Below are 25187 nucleotides of genomic sequence, written 5' to 3' on the forward strand. Positions count from 1 at the left end.
CCGAGAGGAGTTCACCACATGGGGACGAGGAATGAATTTGGATTCTAGGCCATGCAGTCTTTTGAAGTCCACTCGGACAAAATATTATGAAACATTTTTGTTGCTGTTTACTTGATTTCACGAGAATTTGTCAGGCTTATTTTTTGTTCCACTATTTTTCGTTCAATTAAAAAAAAATATTGTTAAATTACAGAACATGAGCCACACTCAACAACAAACTGCTTCAAGCACTGAAACCTCTACTGTCACCGTTCCTCCATCTCGAGAACAGAACTTGGTGCTTCATCTTAGTCCAAATCCAGCTCAGCCATCAACTTCAGAACGGCGACACGTAGTTTGGGCCACCGAAACAGTGGATAACGAAGGAATGGGCAAGAAGAAGAGCAAATGCTGTTGTATCTACAAGAAGCCCAAAAATTGGCAAGACTCAAGCTCGGATTCTGATTCGGATTGTGAAACCGGTCATTGTCGTGGCCACGTCGAGCACAAAAAGAACGAAGAGCCGAAGAGCTCTAATTGAGCATATTTCATAATCGATTTTTCCCATTTTACCCCTCATTGTCCGTCTCTTTCCCAAATTTGTGCATACTTTTGTTTATTTATTTTCGTTCGTTATTCCGAATAGATGTTCAATAAAATTATTTTTGAAGAATCTTCATGGCGTCAGATGTGATCTTCGACGAAGTAGTTGACGTCTTCAACAAGATTCGGCGGACTTCAAATGTGAAATCAAAGCAAGCAACCTTTCAGAAAAACTTTGAATCATGGAAAGAAAAGTGTAAGACAATTGGGCGAACTATTACAATGTGACGTTATTCTTTTAAATTCAGGTTCTGATCCATCTGATATGTTTGTCATAATACGGTTCTTCGTTTCGGATTACGAGAGGTTCAGAAAGTTCGACATGGGACCGACTAAGTTGGCAAGCTTTATGGCAAAAACTTTTCACGACGTCAGGGCTGATTACGTATCAACTATCTCGAAAGATGCATCAACAGCAGCTCGTCAGTTGGCTGAAAAGATTTCTGAAGAATATAGAACTGAAAATGATGAATCTACAGTAGTCACGGTTTCCGAGTTGAACGAAATTCTTGATTTCTTAGCGGCGGGACCAATGGATGATGGGAACAGTCAGTTATTGGCTTACACCTTTTCCTATTCAAAAAAAAGTTTTCAGAACGAGATAAGATGTCGAAACTCGTTAAGAGATGCTCTGAAGACGAGTTGGAATGGATTTTCAACGTAATTCTTAAGAACGTTGAATCAGCTCTTGGAGCCCCAAGTAACAGGATTCTCGACTGGATATCGCCTTCTGCTTGTGCTATTTGGGATCAGACACATGATTTGAAAGCAGTTCTAAAAGGAAAATTGGTAGAAAACAAAGGAACCAACGAATTAGGAGAAACAAATGATGATGACGATGAGCATCTTTTTAAAATATGGACACCCATGTTACTTCAGAAGCAGAAAAGAGGTGACTGGTATGCAAATGTGAGTTTTGGAATTCAGTTCATAATTCAAGTACAATTTATTGTTACAGATTGAAAAGTTTGGAGGTCAGAAATTCTTTCTGCAAACAAAATTCGATGGAGAGAATGTGCTGCTTCATAAGAAAGGAAACGAATATCGATGGTTTACAAGAAATAACAATGATTTTTCGAAGGTTTGTTTTTGATTAATAACTTATTACGTATTTGTGGTATTACCCGGACGCGAAGTTTTGCGGCCAAATACGATACCGGGTCTCGACACGACTTTTCTGTAAAATGTAGGAAGGTGTGTGCCTTTAACAATGTACTGTGATCCACATCTAAATAATATGTTTAAAAATTCAGAAATAAAAATAATATTTAAAAAAAGTCGGCTCAAAATATAAACTTAGAAATTTTTTATTCGAAAAATTGTATCCAGTTTGGGATTTTCAGGAATACGGTGATTCGTCAATGGCAATCGGAAAGCTCTCCAGTCGTATACATTCATTTTTCAATAAAGAATGTGAATCGGCAATTTTCAACTGCGAACTCATGTTATGGGATAAGAAAACGAAAAAACTTTGCCGTCACAACGATGCTTCAACCACATCAGATGCTCAAGTTTTATCATTCCGACATGTCAAACCTGACGATAATCAACAATTAAGTGAGTTGAAATGAATTAAATTTATGCAAAAACTTCACATTTCAGCCGTCGTCTTGTTTGATTTACTGTACTTAAATGGAAAACCGTTTTTTGGAGCACCACTTCATCAGAGACTCGAGATGCTCAAGATTGCTCCACTGAAAAAAGAACGAGAAGATACAATTTTTGTGGCGAAACATGAGGAGGGGAGTAAAAAGTTTGTCGAAAGCATTCATAATTTTTGGGTCTTCATCAACTTTTTTTCAGAGAGGACATTCAACAATTCTTTGAAATAGCAATGGCAAATAATGAAGAAGGAATCGTTGTGAAGAGAACAGATAGTGTTTACGTGAAAGGACAAAGGTAAAGCTGGAAATAATATTCTAGTTCAAAGTCTATTCTTTATTTTCAGAAGCGCTTCTAATGGATGGTTCAAGCTGAAACCGTCTGCATCAAAGGACTGTGATCTAGATCTGGCACTAGTTGCTGTACATCCAGGAGCTGGAAGGAATGGAAAAACGCTCTACAGATTTGCGGCTTTTGATGAGAAAACTCAAGATTACAAGCTATGCCTCTCATGCTCTTATGGACTTTCTGACACTGTTCGCGAGGCGATTCGTTTTGAGTATGGGCAACTCCTAGAAGAAGCTCCTGAAGAGCTCACATTTTATGGAAAACGACCGAAAAATATTGCCAGAGGAGATGGTGGATACATTGATTTCGAGCGCTGGCAAGTGATTAAAATCACATCGAACGGTGTTCGCAACGGAAAATTGGTTGATCCTGTTATGAGAGAGTGGAGACTTGATAAGCCTGTTGAACAGGTCAACACTTGGGAAGAATTTTCAGACTATGCAACGGCACGTGTCAAGTTTTAAACGGAAGCGAAGAATTATTATTTGTATTTCAGAAAGTTCAAGAATGTAAATTGGGTGATAACGTGGACAGTGATGAAGAAGATTCTGAAGATAAGAAACCAGATACTTTGAAAGTGGAACGAATTACCCGCAAAGCTATTCATCAATGTAGACATTCAGAAAATTTAATTTTGATTTATTCTTTTAATTTACAGCAGCTCCTGTTCGTCTGAAACGTGCCAAATTAGAGTCAAGTTTGACTGGAATTGAAGTCGCCGTTCTTCAGGGAACATCTGAAACAATTCGACGAAAGTGTGAAGAGATCTTGAAACATTTTGATGCAACTGTAGTGAAAGGAATAAGTGAGTGATTTAGTTTTCAAGTTGAAGTCGTTTTCAACGAGTCATCATACCCCGCACAACAAACTCAAAATTCCATTAGTCACCATTGTGCTCATATCCTTCTACTTATACACAAGCTAGAGACAGTGATAAATAGTACAAGTGTTGAGTCGGCTCAGAGCGGCCAGCTGGTCTGTGTTAGTGGTGTTACTCATCAATTGAAGTGGGCCAAAAGACAAGAAAGATAATCCTGAAACCCTCGAGCGGACAACGTTTAATCTGATTGATTTACAGTTGCGCATATTTTTTGTGTGAATTAATTATGAAATATAATCTTCTAAAAATTAGACTTTTTATCCGATCTTCAATATGAACTTCTTTTTTCAGCTCCATCCACCAAATTATGTATTGCTACTGCTCCAAAATCCACACACCCTAAAACAGCTCAAGCCATCGCTTCGAACTCTTGTACTGTTCTGAAACCCGCCTGGCTCGAACGTTGCAATAAAGATGATCTGATTCAGGCTTGGTTGCCTTCTGATGTGTTTCATGCCATCGAAGGTGGATTCGAGATTCAGGAATAATTTACTAATTTCGATTATATGTGATATCGCTCTTTATTTCCTTTTTGATAGATCTACTTCATGCAGTTTTATTGTTCTCCGCATTCCTGTGAATATGATATTGATCTATGAATAATCTTTTACCAATTTGTCATCTTATATAACAAAATATAACACATCAGTGATTTGTCCAAGAATTGTTTATTATTAGACCGTAAATCATTATTCCTCCGTGGATTGACAGTGTCTCTTGAAAATTGAGATTTTATCAGGATAACTCGTAAGTCCCTTTTTCTCGCCAGATCCCTGAAATTCTTTGGAGACATCTCTGCATCATCATGCGACAACATTCACAAAAATACCAAACAGCAGTAGTGGCATCAGCTACGAAAGAAGAAGAAGAGGAACCGAAGACACCGATCAATTTTCGACAAGAGACACACAACTGACACTCAACTACCACCAGGGGGTGGGCACGGATTACGGTAGTTTTGCATGGCATGAACAATGTTTAGAAAGGAAATTCGAAACATAAATTTAAGGAAAATTAAGAACTGTTCATATTGTCAGTGTTCATTTTTTGATTCCTGCTTTCTACTATCCATACGTTTCAGATTCTTCCGTAAAATAGTTGTATAAACTATTCCAATTGATCTTAGAAACATTTCGCGTATTGAATTTATTTCAGCTTTTTCGTTCAGCTTTTCTGCAATTTCCATATTTCTCTCTTGTAAAACTCTCCGACGTATTTGTAAAAGTGGTCTCGCCACGATCCATAGCACTTAACAAAGATCGTGACCAACATAGAAGTATTACGCAGAAGCGAAATTTTGTGATTACTGCTCTATAACTGTCCTCTCTTGCCACGACAGATTTTCGTTAAATGCAAAAATTTGTGCACCTCAAAAGACTACTGTAGGTTTAATCGGGGTTTCCAAATATTCGATCAAAATAAATTTATTTATCTAAAAACTCGAATAAAACAATAAATTTTTTTAAAGTCGTGATTAAAACTATAAATATCGATGAAAATTCCGCAGCTACGAGAATTTAAGATTACAGTACTCTTCAAAGGTGCAGACCTTCTCGCATTTAATTTTTTTTTAAAGTTGTCGTTTTGAGACCGGCTATCGTATTTTTGCCACAAAGTCGCAAAATTTTGAGTCTGGGTAATGTGCATTTTAATTCTATCAGTAGAAGACAACTTTTAGAAAATGGCTCTAAAATTAAAGGAAAATAATTGTTGAGTTCTCTACCGACCTAATATTTTTATTTTAATAACTGGACCACCTTCATTGCCCTCTAAAGAATAGGGCGTTTTTCAAAACCTTCTATTATTTTTGTTTGTGGCAGCTCAATCAGTTTTCTCAGAGCAAAAGAAGCAACACATACGTAAATTATGGTGACTGGGATAAAAGCACAAAAGTGTGTAAAATAGAGACAACAACACAACTCAAGAGAGCCATAAATTTGAAAGGTGTCAAGAGTAAGGCATATGAGTTGGTGGGAAGACTCGAGTTGAGGGGATTGATCATTCCACTATAGGCACAGAAATGTTTATTTTTGTCTGACTATATATATGTGAGTATAAGAATTTTACCAAAATGTTCAGTAAAATGCGATAAGTTGTGCTTGAAAATTTATTAATTATGTGGTATTTCTTTGGTACTTTTGATATTCGCATATGTGGGTTCCCATAAGACTTTGTTCACAACATGAAACTTTCAAATTGTTCCGATTTTTAGAGGTGAAGTCCAAATTGTTTTGCTTTTTTCAAATTATGAGTACTGTCAAATTATGTCATTATTACTCTCACATGTGCTCGTTTTTCATATGATAACATTTGAGGAAAGGTTTTAATTAATACTTCCCACACTTTTTAAACCTATTTTTTAAAGCTAAGCTCAGAAAATAGGCAGTTTGAAAACGTATGCATACATATCTAGATCCTAAACAATTAAAAATAAGCTCTTCGTCTTTTAGGCAATTACATTTCAAATAATTTCAATCAGAGGAAAGATTTATTTGAATACCAGAATAATGTTTGGAAGTTGTACTCTACGAACAAAGCTAGTTAATTGAAAACGTTTATAGTTGATATATTTCCAAAATCCTCCGTTTAAACTCTGAATCACATATTCTTACACTTCTCTCATTTCTAGGTTACACGTTAGTCTGAAAATGAGATGTACATATTTAGAGTTAATTTAATTAAAAAAAAAAATTGAAATACAGCTGCAACAGAAATATGAAAACGACTGAAAGTCGTTAAGACTAGGGTAAACCAAAAGACACATAAATCTCTAATAAATGAAAATCTAGGTTTTCATAAAATTCAAAGTCAAAATATGTATATGAGTCAAGAATTGAAAAATATGAATAGAAATATTGAATATATCTAGAACATCTACTTAACTATACAAAGACTCCTCCCTCATTTCATCTCTCATTGGTCGCTCCCATCGGATCTTCCTATCTCTCTCTTCGAATATTTCAAACCTACCGTAGTCGTGCCTTGGAGCACATACATAATCCAATAAATTCATCGGCTAGATTAAAGATATTGAGTTGTATGTGGGCGCTTCTGCTGTCAGCATATATTAATTGTTTTACAGTTAATAGTGGTAAGTAGGAAAGAGAAGCCGACACGATGAGACTAATTGCTGTTTTTCGGGAGCGAAAGAAGAGGTCAGATGGACCCACGCGGGTGTAAACATTGATCGAAGAGGTGATAGATTGTCTTATAGGTTTTGTTGGAAAGTCTTATAAGTAGATAAAATTAGTTTATGCTCGGTCAAGGTCTAAACTGGTTTGATTTAGTTCTGGATTGCAGTTTTGGCGAAACCCGATATTCTGGAGCAACTTTCTAGAAAAAAAAGTATCTAGAAAAAAAAGGGTGATATTAAAATCTGCTCAAGTTTCTACGGGTTTTTTCCAGTAATAGTAATTGAGTAATAGAGTAATAGGTCAGCTTCTTTATAGCAAAAAGTTTTCAGAAATTAGCAAATACTTTATAGTACCAAATACTCGAAGAAATTGCTCCGAAATTCCGAGTATTTTCAAATTATACTTTTTTGAGGAGTTATGAACATTTTTTGTATTATTTTTGCTAAGCTCTATTTTTTTAATGAGAGAAATTTATAAACGTTTTGATTCCAGCGTATGCCTCGTTTGACCAATTTAAGCTTAACCATGTCTCCTTTCAAATTATTGATTTTACTTCATACAAAAGTGCAAACTTTCCAATTATCTTTATTTATAAAAACCATAAGACTCATTTTGTTTTTCTTTTTTTTTTCATTTTGGGGGAACATGCCCAACCGTCTCATTTTGTAGAATTGCCGGTCGGTAATTGCCGCGCATCCCTGAATGAAAGTGTTTTATTTGGGCCCAAATTTTAAATAAAAATATGAATACACTTTCAAGTGTATTCTACAAAAATACACTTTCTAGTGAAATGTAGTAAAATTAGAGTTCAAAACGTGTATTCTTGTGAACTTTGGCCATCGTAGATTGCTTATCCTTAGTCAGCTAAATGTGAGCTTCGAAAAGTTTTTATTCTATTTTAAGCATAACAATTTGACAAAAATTGTCAATATTTGGAGTAGGAGAATTTGGAGATTTGTATTTAGAACGGTAATTATTTTTGACAGTTCAACAAACTTATTGTGGCATTCCGATTTAATGTTAGGCTGTTCTTGAGCACATCTACCAAAAAGTTATCTATATTTTTACACTCAATTTCAATGAAGAATGTTGGAACGAAATTGTGCGGATATTTTTCAACTGGCAGAATTGGCGAAATAAATTGCAGCCACTCCTAATTTGAAAAACTTTCAGAAATATCGTTCAAGAAAAATATTGTGCGTTCCTAAAAACCTGTTTTTATAGTTTTAAAATTTGTAATTGCATTCCATCAGTTCGAGCGAAAAATGATAAAATGCAAGAATACACAAAATTAATCTATTATTTTTCCTTTGAAAAAAGCAAATTTATTACAAAAAAATGATAAAAAGAAATAAGCAGGTGGATGGAAGAAAAATGGGAATTGTAAAAATTGGAAGATTGGAAGATCAGATCACAATTTGGGGAAGATTTTCAGATTTTCAGAGAACTTTTATAATCAGAAAAAAAAAACATTGCAAAGGGGCAAAGTTTGCCAGCATTACTCTGTTTGTGTGGAAGGAAAATAGATAAGAAGTTCAGCTCGAGAAGGAACGGGGGAACCCTGGATTCGTTTATTACGGGTATGGTAAAGCTGATAAAGAGAGTCAGAGGAGGGAGAGTGTGTGTGGAAAAGTGAGAGACACAGAGAAAATAAAGCGAAAAATCATGAGAAAGGAAGGGGCGAGAAATGTGTGATAACGATAATTTTCAAAGTCAGGAAAATTCAAAAAGATCTCAAAATATAAAATGGCAAGTAACTAGAATTGATTGAAAAGTGGGAACCGGAATGGACCGAATGGTAGATTTGCACCAAATGGCATCATCGGAGGTGTCATTGGTTTATCCTGGAATAAAATTAACTTATAGATATTCTATTAAAAATCCACGTTGGATTCTCTCTAAGGGACATTCCGCCCGGCCGAGGCTGACGGGGCGTCTCGCACCAGCCTTCTAACTTGTTTTCCTCACGCACTTCTGACAGAGTTTGTGAATTTTTAGAAATTATTGTGGGAGTCGTGAATACCTAACCTCTATTTGTAAAGCTAAAAACACCATGTCACGGTTTCATATGTCAACATACTTTTGTGGTTCAACAGTGGAAACTGGTAGATCACTATCAGACAAGTCTGGAAGTTTTTTAGAAATCCAGATATTTTTTAAGAAAATAACAATAATTTCCAAAAAGTTTCCAGAACGTTTAACTGCATTAAAAGTCCTTTTTTTAAACGAACTGAAATATTTCAGATCAAAATTTAATTGGTTTTACAGCTCACATTTTTTGGGTAAAGCATTCTCAGAGACTATTTACAAATGTCGTATTTTTCGAATAATTTTAGGAAGTAAGTTTTTCCTAGAATATTTACAAAATAATGCTCACCTTATTTTCTTTTTTGTGCTTCATTCGTCGATTTTGAAACCAAATTTTGACCTGAAACAGAGTGTTTTATATTTGAAACACTATTGAATTCTCACTTGTCTTTCGGTAAGCATCAATGAATGAGCTACTTCAATTCTACGCTTCCTCGTCAGATATTTGTGTGTATGAAATTCCTTTTCCAGCTCTAATACTTGATTCCTTGTGTATGCTGTTCGTTGTCGCTTCTCGCCGCGTGAACCTCCTGAAATAAAACACTTTAAGTTCGGAGTTTGACCACTCTAGTTGAACATTGCTCAGAAAATAATTCCAGTCGAAGAAATACAATGAGGGTACAAAATTAACTTGTGTTCTTGCAGAATAAAAAGATGATACGAGATCAAAACCCACTACTTTTTTCCAAAAATCAAACGCAATCCCGAAACTCTGATGACCCGTGGACCTAAATAGAATCAGAAATAATCTACAGTCATAAATCAGAATTTCGAGGATGGACATGAGGGTGCGCGCACGCGGGGCCCTCTCCCCGAGGAGGGTCATCGTTTTCACACTTGTCACACTTTAGGGCCGAGAGAGACTCTTCGGAAGGAGATCGCCATCATAATATACAATTGACAATCCTTGCGAATATATAGAACATATCAGTTGTAAAGATTGTCACCTCTTGCCAAACAGCTGACTGTTTGTTGAGCAATTTATGATAGGGGTGCCAAAACAAAACAACTGGAGAGGGAAGAAGCTAGACGCCTTCTGTTCTGGATTTAGGGTACACATGGGATGATGACTTATTATGAACAGATTGTGTGAAAAAGCAGAAGAAAAAATTATTCATAATTGATGGAACACGCAAAAAAGATCAATCGTTTTCAGATGAATACCAGAAGTTTCGAGTTAACTTATTTTTTCGAATTATTGTAATTGCAGTACTACTGTACTCATACAATTCTTTAGAAATATTCAAGCTCACTATCAGAGTATTCAATTAAAATTATTTCCATAACCGAAGCAATTCTCTCAAAATACCAAATCAACAACTGTTCTCGATCCCCATAAATATCTCGAGAAATAAACGAGTCAATAGATTCAATTCATTTTCAACGTTCATTTTCATTTCAACTATTCACATATAATGGATGTTGTGCTAAAGACGCCGGTCGGTTTCTGACGGGGCGCTGCGCCATATGGCCGACATGGGAAAGAAAAGAGAGAGAAAAAGACAATGTTGCTGAAGACACCTGTGCGTTGGTCCAACAGACAGCTTGTCTCTCATTTTGAGACACGCGTGAGACTTTAATCGGGAAAATCGGTTTCCATGTATGGGTTTCGAGGATTCGTAATTATTCTGTCGCTCAGTTTTCTGCTTTTTTCAATTTCAATTCAGTCTCGTAATGATTCGAGATCGATGTAAAAATTGATTCAAAAAATAGTGTCAGTATACATAAAACTAGGACTGGACAGAAAATATCTGTGGGTTAACTTATTTTAGGAGTCTTTCTGTATTTGGTACCAACTTCAGCAGTACATAATCCACATAAGAAGACTAATTTTATTTGAAGAGGTTGAACTCCGCAGAATGTTCTCACATTTTCATTTTTCAAGTCAGCCTCACACTCACATTGACTACAGTTTCTGTTGCTCAACCGATGACGTGATTTGCCTGTGGGTAAGACTGTAAGCTCAAACTTAAACAATACTAGTTTACGATAACCTCCACTCTTGCCCAACTTGTTAATTTCCTCCATCAGTGCTTCACCACTAGAATCCGAATCATCATCATCGATCACAAGCGTGTCAAGAGTAGAAAAGAAGCCGCAAGACATAACACAAAGTGCACAATGCTGTCCGAACGCAAGGTGCACACCCAAATCAACTGTCAATAAGAGAGATACCGCTGCGGGGAGTCCAAATACTTTGACAAGTTGCTCTGATAGCTGTGATGAGGGAGAACACGGTGTAACAGAGATTAGCAGGAGATTTGGGAAAACGTGTCGTTTTTTATATAGTAATTTTGGGAATTTGATTTCTGAACACTCCTCGGTTGTTTAAATGGTTCCTAATGAAACAATGTGGTATCAGTATTTCTGGGAAATCAGAGTTTCTAAAAAACTCATACATACGCGTGACCATCATCATTCTCTATTATGGAAACATTTTTCACCAAGAAGGGTGGGATGATGTGTTGGATAACATGGGCATGCGCGAAACATGAAAGAGACAACCGCCTGTCGGAGACCGTATCTTTTCTATTTTTAAGCGTCTGCGTCTGAAGTGTGAAAAGATTACGGTAACCTATTCAATATGGCAAACTTTTTTCGGTTTGTATTCCCTATCAAATATCTTCTTACCAAAAACAATGACACATACACACCATCGTTTGGGCTTGAAGTGGTTAGGAACCAGCACCACACGACAGAAAGTGAGTGGCGGGGGGTCTTGACACGAAAGATAAATGGGCTCGCGACATGCCATCTCTCTTTTTGCTCCGCCACTGACTATTCTTGGGGTCGAGCTCTGCTTTCACGTCAACTATCGAGAGAGAGGGCGCCGCGCGTCGCCTTCTTCCTTATGCTTCATGTCAAAATGATGTGGAGAGAGGGAAAAGAAGGGGAGTACTGTAGCTTCCTTCCACTATTCAGTAGTAAATTGATTTATAATTACCCAAACAAATTGCCATTAAAGGTCTATGGATATTTGATTCGATTTGATAACTAGTATGCCCAGAAATAAATGGATATTCAGTGGGTTTTGTGAACTGGCGATATTCAGTGGAGATCAAACTGAGATCGTGGTAACGTTTTCAAACCAATTATCAATAATTTTATTGTTGTTTTTTCAATGAGGAATTTGTGGGAAAAAACATTTGAATTAAGAAGTGATTTATTATTCTGTACATTAGTACCAATTTTCTTCAAAAAATGACTAACCTGTAGTTGAATGAACACGTGTCATCCATGGATACACTGCACCGCCTGAATTCTTATCCATATCATCGTCATCACCACTGATGCCTTTCTTGTCATCATCCTTATCATCATCATCGTCTCCTTCCAGGTGCTTCCAGTCGTGATGGGTACTTGTTACTGATGGATTATAGCATAGTGACTGAAAAAATGTTTATAATTACTTGAAGTTTACGCTGAAAGAAGGAGAGCTTTTCAACTCTAGTAGGATGGCTAAGATAACTGTTCAGAACTTCGTTCATCGATCATGGACGGTTGGTTCCAAGCTATTGGGTTTTATCTGTTACTAGACTGAATGCAAACTTGAATCAAAGTAGTTTATTGGCTGTTTTTGTAACTTTCAAAATTTATTTCAGGCATTGAAAAATCGATCGATTGGATTTAACATAAACATAAAGCACCCTAGATCAACAAGCTTCAATAAAATCAATATTTGAAATGTTGCGAAGATTTTGGAAGAGATTCTCTAACCGATACATCTTAGCATCCAAGAAGAGACAAACAGCGGGAACAATTAATCTTGAAACTCTTCCTCTCACTCTTTCACTCTCTTCAGTCTTCTTCTTTCATTTTCCCTCACTGCGTTTGGTTTTCCTACGGACCAGTCGTTCTAGTTGTATATTTTCTTGAGTAAGTTTTTATTTCATAAGGAATAATCGTTTAAAAATAATTCATCTTGTGAGACCATTGTTTTGCCAAAAAATGATACTCTGCTCTAAAACTTCAAAAACTTTTTAGCAAATGTGTGTCTTAATCGAATTTAAAGCTAAAAATAACTACCTGTTGAGCATTAAATTTGTTATATTTATCAAAACTATCCACATTTCAAATAACCTTTTTTTATATTTAAAAATAGTTAGTACCAGTGCTTGGAGGTTTTTGCAGCTTCCAATTGTGAATCTAAAAAAGTACAAAAATCGATGGAACGATCATTAATCTCAATCTGAATACTCTTCTTCCTCTTATTCTCCATTTTGTAACTCGTTCTCATAAATTTTATTTCAATTCCTACTCTTCCAATGGTAGTCACCAGGCGCCAGTCCACTCACTTCAAAAGAGAAAATAAAATTGATCGCGTTGTCAGATTATTTTCAGAAACGCTGAGGAATTGATTGATTTTCAATTTTTGGCGGGAAATGACAGAAGTTTCAAACCAGTGGGAGGCGCCAAAAGGGTGTTAGAACTTTTGAATTAAAAAAAAACAGATGAAATAAAAAAAAACTTTCAAGAAATTTAAATTCCACATGGACCCGAAATGTTTCAAGAACTAATTGTCTCTGAGCACCTGTTTATTTTTCAAAATGGTTTGTTTTCAGAAATTAAATTCGATTAGCAAAAGTTAACCAAATCGGTCTCAGCGCTTTGCAGAAACTAGAATTATTTGAAGGTTGTCAAAAGTGCGGCAAATAAAAAATTGTGACTTTCTATAAATCTGTGAGCATTCCTTTATTTTAATTATCCCGAATCACACACTATTTTAGTTATTAAAATTTTACACAAATTTAATTTTTGCCAATAGAGGAGCTTCCTAACTATAACGCTCCAACTCTTGCTTAAAGTATGGTGACGTTCAGAGAACTTAAAAAGATTACGAAATTCGAAATTGCTGAACTTTTCTAAAATATCATTTCATCTACTTAAATTTGTAGTGTTTTTTTTTTAAATATAATACTGTTTTAAAAATTACCTTTAAAGTTTCGTAACTAACCTGATCTCCGAGTATTGGATATTGAGGACCTCCCAGTCCTTGACTTGAGGCAAAATATGAAGCAATTTGAGAAGAACTAGTCGGATCATAATAACTTCCAAAATGAGCAGAAAGTGCAGCAGACGCTGTCATTGGATCATATCCAATTGTACTCGATAATTCAGAAGATGATGGAATTCCAGATGCACCCACAGAAGATGTGGATGATGATGAAGAAGATGAGGATGAAGACGAAGAGCTTGATTCAGGAGCTGTAGCTCTCGGTGCATCTGTGGATGACGGTGATGTTGATGTGGTCATCTGGAGTGAAAACGAGTGAAAGTGATTGATAAGAATTGATTGAAAAGAGATGAAAAGATGAGGGGAGGGAGGGGAAACGAGGTGATATAATAAATGAGGACGAGAGGCGCGTCGGGGCGGTTGAACATTTGTTAAAAATGTGACGTCTCCCTCTTTCTCCTCTTTTCTTCCATTGCAAAAGAGACAGAATACCGGGCGCCATCCTTCCCCGATCCCGCCCATTTCTCCTATTGGACGAAGGGTGGAGTCTCAGAAAGCGGAAGGGATGAGGGAATAGAATAAGAGGACGATAGAGATGAATGCAGTAGTTAAAAAAAGAGATCAAATTTTTTTCATTGAAGTAGATCATTCAGATATTCCTAAAGTCTACATATCTTCAAAAACCGAATAACTAGTAGAATAGGTATTTAAATTTGAACAATTGTAGTGAGAGCAAGAAAACTAACAATTTGTGCTGCTAGTCTAGAATTCAGAGATACGTGTACAATCGCAATCAATGACCGGATCAATATCTCCCAAGAGCCCAAATTTTCAACACAAAAGTTAAATACGATGATTCAGTTCTTAAAATTTTGAAGAACTTTCAGCAACCATCAATTTCTTTTACAGGTGATCAGAGCTTTAAAATTTATTAAAATTCCTGGGCACATATAATTGAAACCAATAAATTTCAGAACACGAATTAGCAATAATTACCGTTTGATAGATTTTAAATTTTAATTTAAGAACCTTGTTTTTTTTAATTACTGCATTCATCAAAAGGAATTAGATCAACCTATCAACTACTTGTACCTAATCCTTAGGAAATCATTAAAACTAGGAAAACAACAAAAGCTTAAGAACGGAAACAGAACAAAAAGAGAAGAAAAGTAAAGAGTTGGAAATGGAGAGAGAAAAGATGATGGTGATAAATTGAGGAGCAATCTGCGAGAGACGAATTGTTTTTGTGGGTGTGCTCAAGTGGGTGGTCATGGTTTAAGACCCGCGGGTTTTACCTTATAAGATTGGATAATTGCTCTAAATAGCTTTATATAAACTAGTAAGCAATCTATGAGGTCAAGAAGAAGTATGGACTAGAAGTCTTTATGTGTTTTCTCTGTAGGCCTAAGCTCTGAAATGTTACCTAACACTATTCCACACATTCTCCATGTCTTGAATATTTATGTGACTACTGATTACAAAATGAAATTTCAGAAATATTGAGGCTGTGGGCAATCCTCGAAATTTGACGAACTCAGCAATTTCGGTAGATTTGTCGCACACACCTGACAATGAAGCTTTTAAGTTGGATAATTTAAAGTTGTGATAATAGCTTTTTTAAAGTAAGATTACATTTTGTTTTCTTCTATGATTCACAAATTAAACGAGGGTGAGATTCAATTTATTTAAATGATCGGCAGAATAACGGGAACACGGTAAAAAGGCGCCTTCGCAACGCCTCATAAAGTGCAACATCTAATCTGGGCTCATTTCTTCCAGATATGTTTTCAATTTTTCAATGGTATATTCTCCAATAATGCAACATAAAATGTTTTTTCGGAACGCAGGTAATTTGAATAAATTCCTACAACAAAAAAAAAACAGCAGAAGCCAAAGCCGAGTATCTAAAAATGTTTCAAATACTGAAATTTAGTCGATAACTTTGCGAAAATATAAGAGGGTTCCGAAATAAACTAGATTTTAAACGTTTTCTGCCACAAAGGTGGAAAATTGATATTTGAAGTACATAACTTGCAAAATTTAAAGACTACGTTTTAAATAGTAGAGAATTTTCCTATAACTTTTTCAGGTGACCTCTAGGTTCAACTTATTTAAAGTTAAGTTCCAGTTTCATTTAGAACTTTGAGAAGCTTTGTGCCAGGAGTGGATTTAAAAAAAGAGAGATTTACCTTAATTCTAGAAGGTCGTAAAAAAATGTTGCCAAAATTCTATTGTTGGTATTGCCATCGGAATTTCCTCTATCGCCCTCCCACTTCATGTCTTCTAATCCGGGCGGCACGCACAAGAAGACGCAGACGTACTGATACACGTGAAGGGTGGAGCATGCTTCTTCTCCAATCTCCCCCACTGTCGGCATAGATCAAAGAGGTTCGTGGAGCCGAGAGCACATCTCTTGCTCTCGCCTTTTCAATTCATCACTGACAGCGCTGGATGGACATGGGGTGAGAACGACAGGTACCGTAAGCTTTTGGGCTCCAAGAGTAGAAGAGTTGAGCAGAATGAATTTTCGCTTTTAAGTTGCCGCTTTTAGGAACAAAATCTTGACCAACTTTTTCCCATTGGACAAGTTGTCAAGAGTCAGTCGAAATGTGCTCAATTTTATGAACTCTCTGATTTTATAGATATGGAATTGTTACATGAAAATTGGAAAAATGGCAAAAAGGGAGAGTATCTCGGCTTTGGGCTAAAACTTGAGCAGAAATTGAGCAAGGTTTCGACAACATAGTCTAAGACAAGTATTGTCAAAGCTCTTACCAACTTTTGCCAACATCTGATAGTCCGCTTTTTGAGCCAAATGCCTGGTATGCACAAAAAGTTCAAATGACCAAAAGACGAATTTCTGTGAAATTTTAAAACGGCGTTATGGGAATTTTGAAAAACGTTGAAGTTTTTCTAGGTCATTGATCAGATTTTCTAAAAATTTAAGCTTCTAGCTATTTCTAGCTAAATTAAATGTTATCAATACTTGGTCGACACCAAACACTATTTTTTGGAATTGTCAAGATACCTAAATATAAAAGTCTACAACTGAAGCATACGCTTAATATGTTTTCAAGATTTTGCAAGGCATCTGAAATTGCTTCGAGATTTCCAGCAGTGCCTCACCTTGTTCTTAAAAGTAAAAGTTCCCGAAACTTGAGGTTTCAGAAATGCCAACTGCAACTGAATTGATTCCAACGCCTCTTACAAAATGAAAGAATAAAGTTCTAGAAGTTCCCTACTGTAAACATGCAAACAGAGATATTTAAACTATTTATAAAACTTAAAATGTGTTACTTTTGTTAACTTTGAAAGTCTTTTTTAATTTTTTGATTAAAATAAAATTTTCAAATTAACAGTACATAGAGAATTACAAATTCTCAGAGCCACAACACATGATAATGTACTATAAAAGGAAATAACCCAAACACATCACATTTTTTATTTCATTATCAGTTTTCTCAATCTATAAATGATCCAATATCCTCACACCTCTCACAGTATAGATAAGGAGATAAGAATTGCATAACACTGTGGTAATAAATAAAAAAAAAAAGTGAGTAAATGATTAGTAAGTGATTATGCAATTGACTCAAGTCTATTTCCTGTCTCTTTTACAGTGATTTATGAGTGTCAGGAAGCATCAAGAAGTGTGGAATGAATGGCATCCAATTACTCATTTGTAGGTACACGAATCAAGAAAAAATAGGTTGAAGAAGTGTAGGGATCTTCTCTCTTTTACAAATTGATGTTCGACAATTCCTCATTTTGATTTTTTTTGGTCTTCCAATCTAGTGCAAACAGAAACGAGATAGAATGAGTTACAGTAGGAAGTTCATTAATCAAATGACGAGAAAAAGAGGGAAAAGTAATGAATACATTGAAGCATAAGACAAAAAAGAAATGAAAGGAAAGGAAATTGAACCACCGGGGGATGCCTGGTGAAAAATGAGAAAAGAGGTAGCGAGTTTGGAAAATTGGAGTTATGAACTATATCTGAAAAAGTCAAACGAAAAGGGTTCAAAAGATCTAGAATATAAGCATCTGGAAACTTTAGCGTAACTTAACCCTAAATATAGTAAAACATTTAATTCTCTGATTGAAAAAAGTCTTAAACTAGATTCTAGACTGTCTGCCATATCAAGAATGTTAGATTATACGTCTACTTCAGAATGAGTGGAAACTTTTTACTCAAAGCTCGAAAATTCTCAAAAACTCGAAACATTAAAATAAGCTTGTCAGAAAATAGACCCGCACTTAAAAGAACACAGGTAAGGTTTGGCTAAACCTTTGACAAGAGTTGAATGAAAACACTTTCTGCCCAACCTTAACGCGACCAAGGTTATTCTAAGCTTTATCAATTTCTGTACCAAGTTTATATTTTGGGCCAATTTTGGAGTAGTTCCAATAGCGCTAAATGTTGGGAAATTTTAAGCTGCGAAACTCAACCTACCCTTCAAATCTTAGATTTCAACAATTATTATGATGGAAAAAAACTTCAGATATAGATCCTAAATTCGGTAAATTGCGTTTCTTCAAACTAGCCTATCTTGAAAAGTACGCGTCTAGAAAACAAATTATCTATAAACAAAATAATCACAAATATTTTTAATTTATTTTGTATTAGTTTTCAGTGCAAAATACCAATCATTTGTTGAGTTGCACAGGGGTAAACACATTTTACCAAAAGCCGCCGAAGTTTTTGAAAACTCTTTTGTTGTACCGGTCATATCCCAACATCCATTGAATTACAGAAGAAAAATTTTATTGGATTGCAATTGAAAAATATTTAGCCACATTTTATCAGTTTTAAGATTTTTGATATTTTCATTTTCAGCCTAGTTACAGACCGTTATTCGAAAAAATTTAAAAAAAAAACAACAAAAGAGTTTTCAAAAACTTCGGCGGCTTTTGGTAAAATGTGTTTACCCATGTGCAACTCAACAAATAATGGATATTTTGCTCTGAAAACTAATGCAAATTAAAGTAGAAATATATTTTTGATCATTTTGTTTGTAGAACATTTGTGTTCTAGACTTGTATTCTTCTTGATAGGCTAGTTTGAAAATACGCAAATTAGCACGGTAAGGAAGTTATTTGGTCCGTTGAGCGTGATTTACACCAGGGGTGTAAACGCTTGAAGCTTGAAACGCTTGAAATGCCTAACACATATCCGATTTGCCGTTCTTTCTTGAAACCTCAGAGTTTGAAAAAATATTAATTGTTTTGAAAAAGTACGCCAGCAGTAGAGAAACGTTAAAAATTTTAAAGCTTGTATATAAATTGTCTTGAGGTTTATACAGTTTGATAAAAAATAACTCTCAAAAAGTTTGTTTGAAAGCTTGAAAAGCTTGATCAGAAAAAGGGAGATTGAAGCTTGATGCTTGAAGATCTGATCTCGTTCTTGATTTACAGCCTTGATGATCACCTAGAGAATTACTTGTTTCCCTGTTCTTTCATGTTATCAAAGTTCTCTTTTTAATTGGCAATGAGCAATGATAGTGTATGAATTTGACGTCGATGAGTTTTTTCCAAAAAAGTGCTAAGAAAGAAGAATATAAACATTAGTCTTAGGAAATGAAAAAAAAATGTCGCGACAATAAAGTTATTCGTTTTTAAAATGGGTCGATTTTTAAAATATTTTGCCTCAAGCTCCAATGAGTCAATGAGTTACGATCAAAGATAGATGAATTTCAAAATGTGTTTTGATAATACGATCAATCAGTCACGGCTGGAAGTTTCCCATTGTGAATTATCACAAACTTAATTTGTAGTAAAGAGTGGAAACTTTTGAACGACGTTGGAGCAAGGAATTAATATCTTACTCAAGTGTAAGGTAATCCTGATAAACTACTAACCAGATAATCAAAAGTACATAGTCTAGTTATTCAGCTTCATCTTGAAAAAATTTAACAAAACTGTTTGGAGCGTTTGGAGCGCTAACAAGAGCTCTTTCCGTTTCTGCAAAATAGTACCGTAGTCCAAATCCCGCACACTTTGAAAAGATATTTCAAACACACTGCAAGTGCAGTATTATGGGGCGGTGGGAGAAAGAGAAAAGTTGAACAAAGAGAACTCGGAATGTTGCGAATTCAAATTGAGGGACTATAAGCTGACGGAAGTTGGTCAGGAAGGACAAGTGAATGATCTGACAGGTGAACCACATGTTGAAGAAGAACTTCATTGATTTATTTGAATGAAGAGGAAGACAAATTGGCAACAACTTTGTGCTTCGTTTTTAGAGTTATTTGGTAATTTAGAAAGATTTCGGAACTGATAGTCTTTAGAGTTTTTATTGTGAAATTCGGTATTTTTGAGTCAATTAAAATTTGCTTGAACATTACATCTTTTTGGTACCTCTCGTATTGAAAAACGTGAAAAGGTGACTCTCAAATTGGTTGGACCGAATCATATTTTTCAAAAATAAATTGGAATTGATTGCTTTTTGAATGTAAGATTATGACAAAAACTTGGATAAGCGTAGTTTTGTTTGGAAATCTGCCGAATTTTAAAAGTCTCCAATTTAAAGACATATCATAGTAGTAGACTAACCTGGACGCAAATTTCAAGAATTAAAAACTACCAAAACTTAAACAATCTCAAGAACTGGAATTTCAACCCCAGAGAATCATTTATTCAAAGGGATTCTAGAAGTATCGATTGCATATAGGGCATTCTTTTCAAAGCCAGACACATCTATTATTGGCGCTCGTGCCACACACAGCAGGAAGCATATGGGGGCAGAACAACAAATGTTACAGTAACCCCTGAACATGCAAATGAACAACGTCGGCATGATGGGTGAAGAGAGAAAATGGGGGATTTTAAAGAAAAATGGGAAATTGGAGCATGTGATGACTAACAGAAATAGTGTTTATGAGTTTCTAGGAAAATCGAAGCCGGGGTTATGGGAAATATTTGAATTAAAAAAATCGGTTCTGGAGAGAACCACAACAATATTATTTTTTAAAGATAATATATATTAGATTTTCTAACTTTTCCAATGAATCAGTTTGAATAACAGTAACAAGGATAAAGGTATAAAGACAGGGGTTCAGTTCACCAACTTGGTCAAAATAAGATAGGGCTCGAGTAGCATGCAGCTAATCACCTAGAAATCCGCCAAGTTGGGATGCAGAGGCTCCACAAAGCCGAAGTCACAACAACATAACTGGGGAGTAGAGATGTGGTTTTTTTTTGCTTTATTCTATGTTTAATGAGACTTCTCAAAAATTTCTTCAAAATTTTTTATCTGATTGTTGCCACAAGTACATATTGGCTAAAGTTCACATTTTTCGTAATTGTTTTTGAACGAAAAACGAACGATCAATATGAAATTCGGTCGGTTCTTGCCATATTTGTCCAGCAAAGCAAAAAACACAAAAAAATCTCCCACTTTCAATAGCAATATGTGGATAATCTATTGACTGTTTAAAAGTTGGTAGAATTTTATTTTTTCAAACTGAATTTGAACGAACTTTGAAATCCACCAAGTTCAAAACTTAGACACAGGCTAAGCAGAGTTATAGTTAAAATTCAATCAGGTTTTAACTGAACTATTTGATAATTACACTCACAAAAAAAAAGTTAAGGAATAAAAATGTTAATGTCGTTAGAATGTCCTGAAACAACGCAAAAACGCAAAAACACTTTAAATAATTAGAAAAATTATATGAAACCTCAAGACCTTCAAATATGAAAATGGTAAAATAAACCCCAAATATAATTTAAAGCACATTAAAAACTGGATAAAGAAAAAGTAACAGCAACAAATGGAACAAATGAGGAACTGATAATAGTAACACCTTCCCGTGTGATAACATGACTAATTGCGATAAAATGATACATTACGATGTCGGTAATATCAAAAGAAACACTATTTTGATGGAATTTGAGATATGATAACAAGAAAGATAAATTGATAAATTAGGACCAGAAAGGATAGGGTTGTGCTGGTTGCTGGATATAGTGATTGTACAGAAATTTAAGTTTAAAGGCACACGCTGATTTTCTATGAATTTTTTAAACCGGAACTTATCATAAAAGTTAAGTTTCCCGTTTCTGCGAACGGACGATAGAATCTATTAGTTATGAAGTTTACATTCCCAGGGATGAAAATTAATTCTCTCAAATTTCTTAATCAAACAAAATATCGAAGTTTAATGACTAAATGACTAGAGTGAAAATTTGTATTGACCGTCAGGAACAGGTTATTTAGTCACAACTAATGAGGAATACTGAACTAAATCTATTGTGAATGATAGTTAGAAAAAATACGGCTGCTTCGTAAAAACATAGGGGAAGAGGAGGGTACAAGTTCTCGTACAGGCTCCTTTTTCGAAAAAAAAACATGCGAATTAAGTAACAAAACACTAGAAATCGATAGGAATTAATTGATCAAAATACTGGGCGGAGTTACAGTAACCAAATGAAATTTTCACTTTTGATGGACACATATGCATCGCCATAGGGGGTCGCCGTTCATAGGAAGAGTAAAAATTGAAAATTAAAGGATGTAATGAAAGAAGAAGATCAATTACTTATTTTCATTCAAAAACACTTTGACAAAAATTTTTTAACTCATATAGTCAGTTGACATTTTTTCAATAAAACGAAATAAAAATGCACTCTTGAATCAATTATAAATAGAGCTAATTTAAAAGATTTCGCAACTCATTAGAACATGCAAAAAGTTCTCGATTGTGCCAATTTATAAATCCAAAGAACAAAAAACTTACAAATTGTTTGAAATGATCACAAATTGATCAAAAGTTGAAGCAGTCTGAAATGCTTAACAGACAATACTTATTCTAACCATTTTACAAAATCGTAGATAAATAAATATCAAAAACGTAGCCAAATGAAGTGCCAATTTTATTCAATATTCCCCCATCTTCATCTTGTTAATTTGCATATCAATAGAATAAAATGTAGTTGTACACGCCTTTCGAGAAGTCTATTGTTTTCCTGTATCTCCTGATTTGAGTCAAGTATGCATATCAAATGGGAGGATGTGGCCTGCAACAAATTGGAATTTGGGAATTTGTTTTTTTGGAAACAATCTGTATTTTATTTATTTATTTAACTTAATGCAATTTACAACAGTACAATTGGATTTTGAAAGTTAAATAAAACGGTACAAGGTATTTATTGAACAAATCAATATGTGAGCTTTCAAAATAATCTTACTGTAGTTTTTACTACAGACAAAGCGAGCTTTTAATAAGGGACACTTTCAAAGCAATATCAATGAGAAAAATTAATGAAAACAAAATTTTCGAAGATGGGCATTTTTTTAAACAAATATTTATTCTCAAACGTTTGAAACTTATTTAGAAAGTTTTTGGTAAAAAAATAAAATCATAAAAAAATAAATTTAAAAATGTTCGATTGTCATCAAGGTCATTTCAATCGACGTCGGCGTCCGCAGAAGCTGGGGGTAGGTTCCTTGATTAGAGGCTTCTGAAAATTCAAAATAACTTCTTTATTCACTTCCCCTCTTGTAAATGATATTAATCATGTGGATCAGAAAATGGTGAAATATAGCTACCTCTTCCATTATACAGTGTTTTTCTTATTTAACCTGCACCACAGTTTCTATACTTTGACAACATTAATCTTGTTATTTTGGTTTTATCAAACATCTTAACAAAAAAAATGCATGCAAATTATTGTATTCTATATTTAATAGTGGAACAATATTTTATTAAACCAAAGCTAACCGAGATAATAGATGTCAAAGTAGAGCAATGGAAGTGCGAGGCTATTAGCTATTGAATTTCGGTATAATTTTTGTCCAGGTGCACGTATAACTAATTTATGTACCTACAGTTTGCCAAAAATTCATTAATAAAAACAAAAAGGTTTTTTTTTTTTTCATTCTTGCCATTCTATTCTTCCAGTGCCACACAAACACAGAAGGATCATCTCAGAAAAGAGAAGAAAAAGAAAGATGGAAAAGAGGGTAAAGATTTAATGGCACCCATAAATCTCAACTCTCACCAGACGTACGTGTGTGCGCAAATGCAACACAGAGAGATGGAGAGAGGAAGAGGATGAGAATGAAAGTGAGAGAAATCACAGAAACATTCTATTGACGTAAAATTGAGGTTAAAAACAAGTAAATAATTTTTTATAAATCTTTTGGACTCCGACATTCCATCCGGTTGAGACGTGACGATGAGCCCACCTTGTCTCATGGCTGACGGTTTGCTGCCGCAGAATTGCACAGTTACCTTTGCTAATTTTTTTTGTAATTTTTCAATTTTTTCTTAATTTCATACATTTTCGCTTTCTCCTTTCCTCTCAAAGCAAAATATCTAATATCTCGAGTCTGGAAAAAAAGTTGACTGTTAATTTTCACGATTTGATTTGTACAACTTTCGCCTGTGTCTGTTTAAAAAATGTTGTCACTAGCATTAAATTTAGTTGTTTTTCAAACTAAAATTGGTCAACACACAAGTGTATAAAATATTTTGACATAAATTTCAGGAAAGCATGTGGTAAAATATGAATGACACTTTTTTCAATTAAGCTTTTTGTGGTAGTCAAAATTGTTATTTCGCTTAAACTTCCTCATTGTTTCCAAAGTCTTTGTTAAATAATTTTAGACAATAATCAAAACTTAAAAAAAACTTACATTAGGATCAGCGTGCACACAAAACCGAGTTGTTCTGCCTGTTGATCACGAGCTTATATGTTTATTTATTAAGATACTACAAGCTTTTGAAACAGTCAGAACAACCTGTGGTGCTAACTTTGAAAATAGTAGTAGAAAGTGAATATATGCACATTTTAAAAAGTAAAATCCGAATGACAAAAGCCGAATATAATTGTTTTCATAGGTACCACTGGGTGTGACACCTTTCAAAAGAGGGGATTAGTCAGCGGGGGCGGAGAGATAGCAGTAATAAGAACAGCCTTGCCAAGGATCTAGAGGGTGTAAGATAAGATACTTCGAAGGATGGAAGAGTTGTGATTGGTGTTGTCGGATTGTGGGCACACATATAGACACCACTGGTGTATTTTTGGTGAAGAGAGAAAGAGAGAAGAACAACAGGTGTCTAGAGGGTACACGGATGACCAAAGGGCACGCCCATTTGGAAAAAAAAATGAGAGAATGAGAAAGTAAACAAATAAAAGGAAGAGTGAACTTATGATACGTCTGAAGTTATAGACATCTTAATTGGAAAAAAAAAACTTTGTTCTAAATTTTATCAAGTAGAATCACATCAGAAAAATTTATCACGGCTGTAAATGTTTTTCAATTACAGTCTTATCATCAGCTCAACAATCAACAACATTTTCAAGAATTAATTTAATTTGTTATATTACCGCGACATACATTTTAATACTTAACCTTACATATTTTTATGAACAGTATCGAAGTTTCCATTTTTCTGAAATGTCTACCTAAAACCATATTAATTTATTCAGTTGAGATTCGCTGCGTGAAAAAAATATTTCTAGCACTTTTTTGTCTTCTCGGAGCCCGTATATTTACGGTTTGTAAAAAGTTCAACAATATAACTTCATGTTTATAGAACTTATCAGTGTGTTAATTATTAAATTTTTAATCAAAATATGTGAATGAAAATAA

At 34.7% G+C, this 25187-nt stretch overlaps 3 protein-coding genes, 1 long non-coding RNA gene and 7 other non-coding genes across 11 annotated transcripts; 7 read left to right on the forward strand and 4 right to left on the reverse strand.

Annotated features, from left to right (window-relative positions):
* Positions 1 to 196: 196 nt before the first annotated feature.
* C07H6.2 (E3 ubiquitin-protein ligase PPP1R11) lies at positions 197 to 520 on the forward strand (the record flags this gene model as incomplete). Its single annotated transcript, NM_066251.5, has 1 exon — positions 197 to 520. The coding sequence occupies one exon, from the start codon at positions 197 to 199 to the stop codon at positions 518 to 520; it is 324 nt and encodes a 107-aa protein (NP_498652.1).
* Positions 521 to 650: 130 nt separating this feature from the next.
* lig-4 (DNA ligase IV) lies at positions 651 to 4058 on the forward strand. Its single transcript, NM_001379799.2, has 11 exons — positions 651 to 778; positions 831 to 1130; positions 1178 to 1491; positions 1541 to 1663; positions 1926 to 2139; positions 2185 to 2335; positions 2386 to 2481; positions 2531 to 2982; positions 3033 to 3143; positions 3191 to 3337; positions 3704 to 4058. Exons 1-11 carry the CDS (start codon positions 658 to 660, stop codon positions 3898 to 3900), a joined length of 2226 nt encoding a protein of 741 aa, NP_001367462.1. The 5' UTR covers positions 651 to 657; the 3' UTR covers positions 3901 to 4058.
* Positions 3458 to 3543, forward strand: C07H6.13. Its single transcript, NR_052453.1, has one exon. It is a non-coding gene; the product is annotated as an Unclassified non-coding RNA C07H6.13 (non-coding RNA).
* A 2417-nt stretch (positions 4059 to 6475) lies between the features above and the next one.
* Positions 6476 to 6613, forward strand: C07H6.11. The gene has a single exon (NR_052454.1). It is a non-coding gene; the product is annotated as an Unclassified non-coding RNA C07H6.11 (non-coding RNA).
* Positions 6614 to 7828: 1215 nt separating this feature from the next.
* On the reverse strand, positions 7829 to 15820 carry lin-39 (Homeobox protein lin-39). The gene is made up of 6 exons (NM_001025993.5): positions 15778 to 15820; positions 13589 to 13888; positions 11845 to 12022; positions 9019 to 9164; positions 8924 to 8974; positions 7829 to 8390 (listed from the first exon to the last, which is right to left on the reverse strand). The coding sequence occupies exons 2-6, from the start codon at positions 13886 to 13888 to the stop codon at positions 8304 to 8306; spliced, it is 762 nt and encodes a 253-aa protein (NP_001021164.1). The 5' UTR covers positions 15778 to 15820; the 3' UTR covers positions 7829 to 8303.
* C07H6.14 lies at positions 10047 to 10178 on the forward strand. The gene has a single exon (NR_052455.1). It is a non-coding gene; the product is annotated as an Unclassified non-coding RNA C07H6.14 (non-coding RNA).
* C07H6.18 lies at positions 11349 to 11489 on the forward strand. Its single transcript, NR_052456.1, has one exon. It is a non-coding gene; the product is annotated as an Unclassified non-coding RNA C07H6.18 (non-coding RNA).
* Positions 15821 to 15887: 67 nt separating the features above from the next.
* On the reverse strand, positions 15888 to 16076 carry C07H6.12. Its single transcript, NR_052457.1, has one exon. It is a non-coding gene; the product is annotated as an Unclassified non-coding RNA C07H6.12 (non-coding RNA).
* C07H6.16 lies at positions 15924 to 16076 on the forward strand. Its single transcript, NR_052458.1, has one exon. It is a non-coding gene; the product is annotated as an Unclassified non-coding RNA C07H6.16 (non-coding RNA).
* Positions 16077 to 22663: 6587 nt separating this feature from the next.
* Positions 22664 to 24252, reverse strand: linc-57. Its single transcript, NR_101832.1, has 2 exons — positions 24228 to 24252; positions 22664 to 23050 (listed from the first exon to the last, which is right to left on the reverse strand). It is a non-coding gene; the product is annotated as a long non-coding RNA linc-57 (long non-coding RNA).
* mir-231 lies at positions 24245 to 24343 on the reverse strand. The gene has a single exon (NR_002373.2). It is a non-coding gene; the product is annotated as a pre-microRNA mir-231 (primary transcript).
* Between the last annotated feature and the right edge of the window lie 844 nt (positions 24344 to 25187).

This window comes from Caenorhabditis elegans, chromosome III (assembly GCF_000002985.6).
Source record: "Caenorhabditis elegans chromosome III".
In the NCBI taxonomy this organism is placed as follows: Eukaryota; Metazoa; Nematoda; class Chromadorea; order Rhabditida; family Rhabditidae; genus Caenorhabditis; species Caenorhabditis elegans.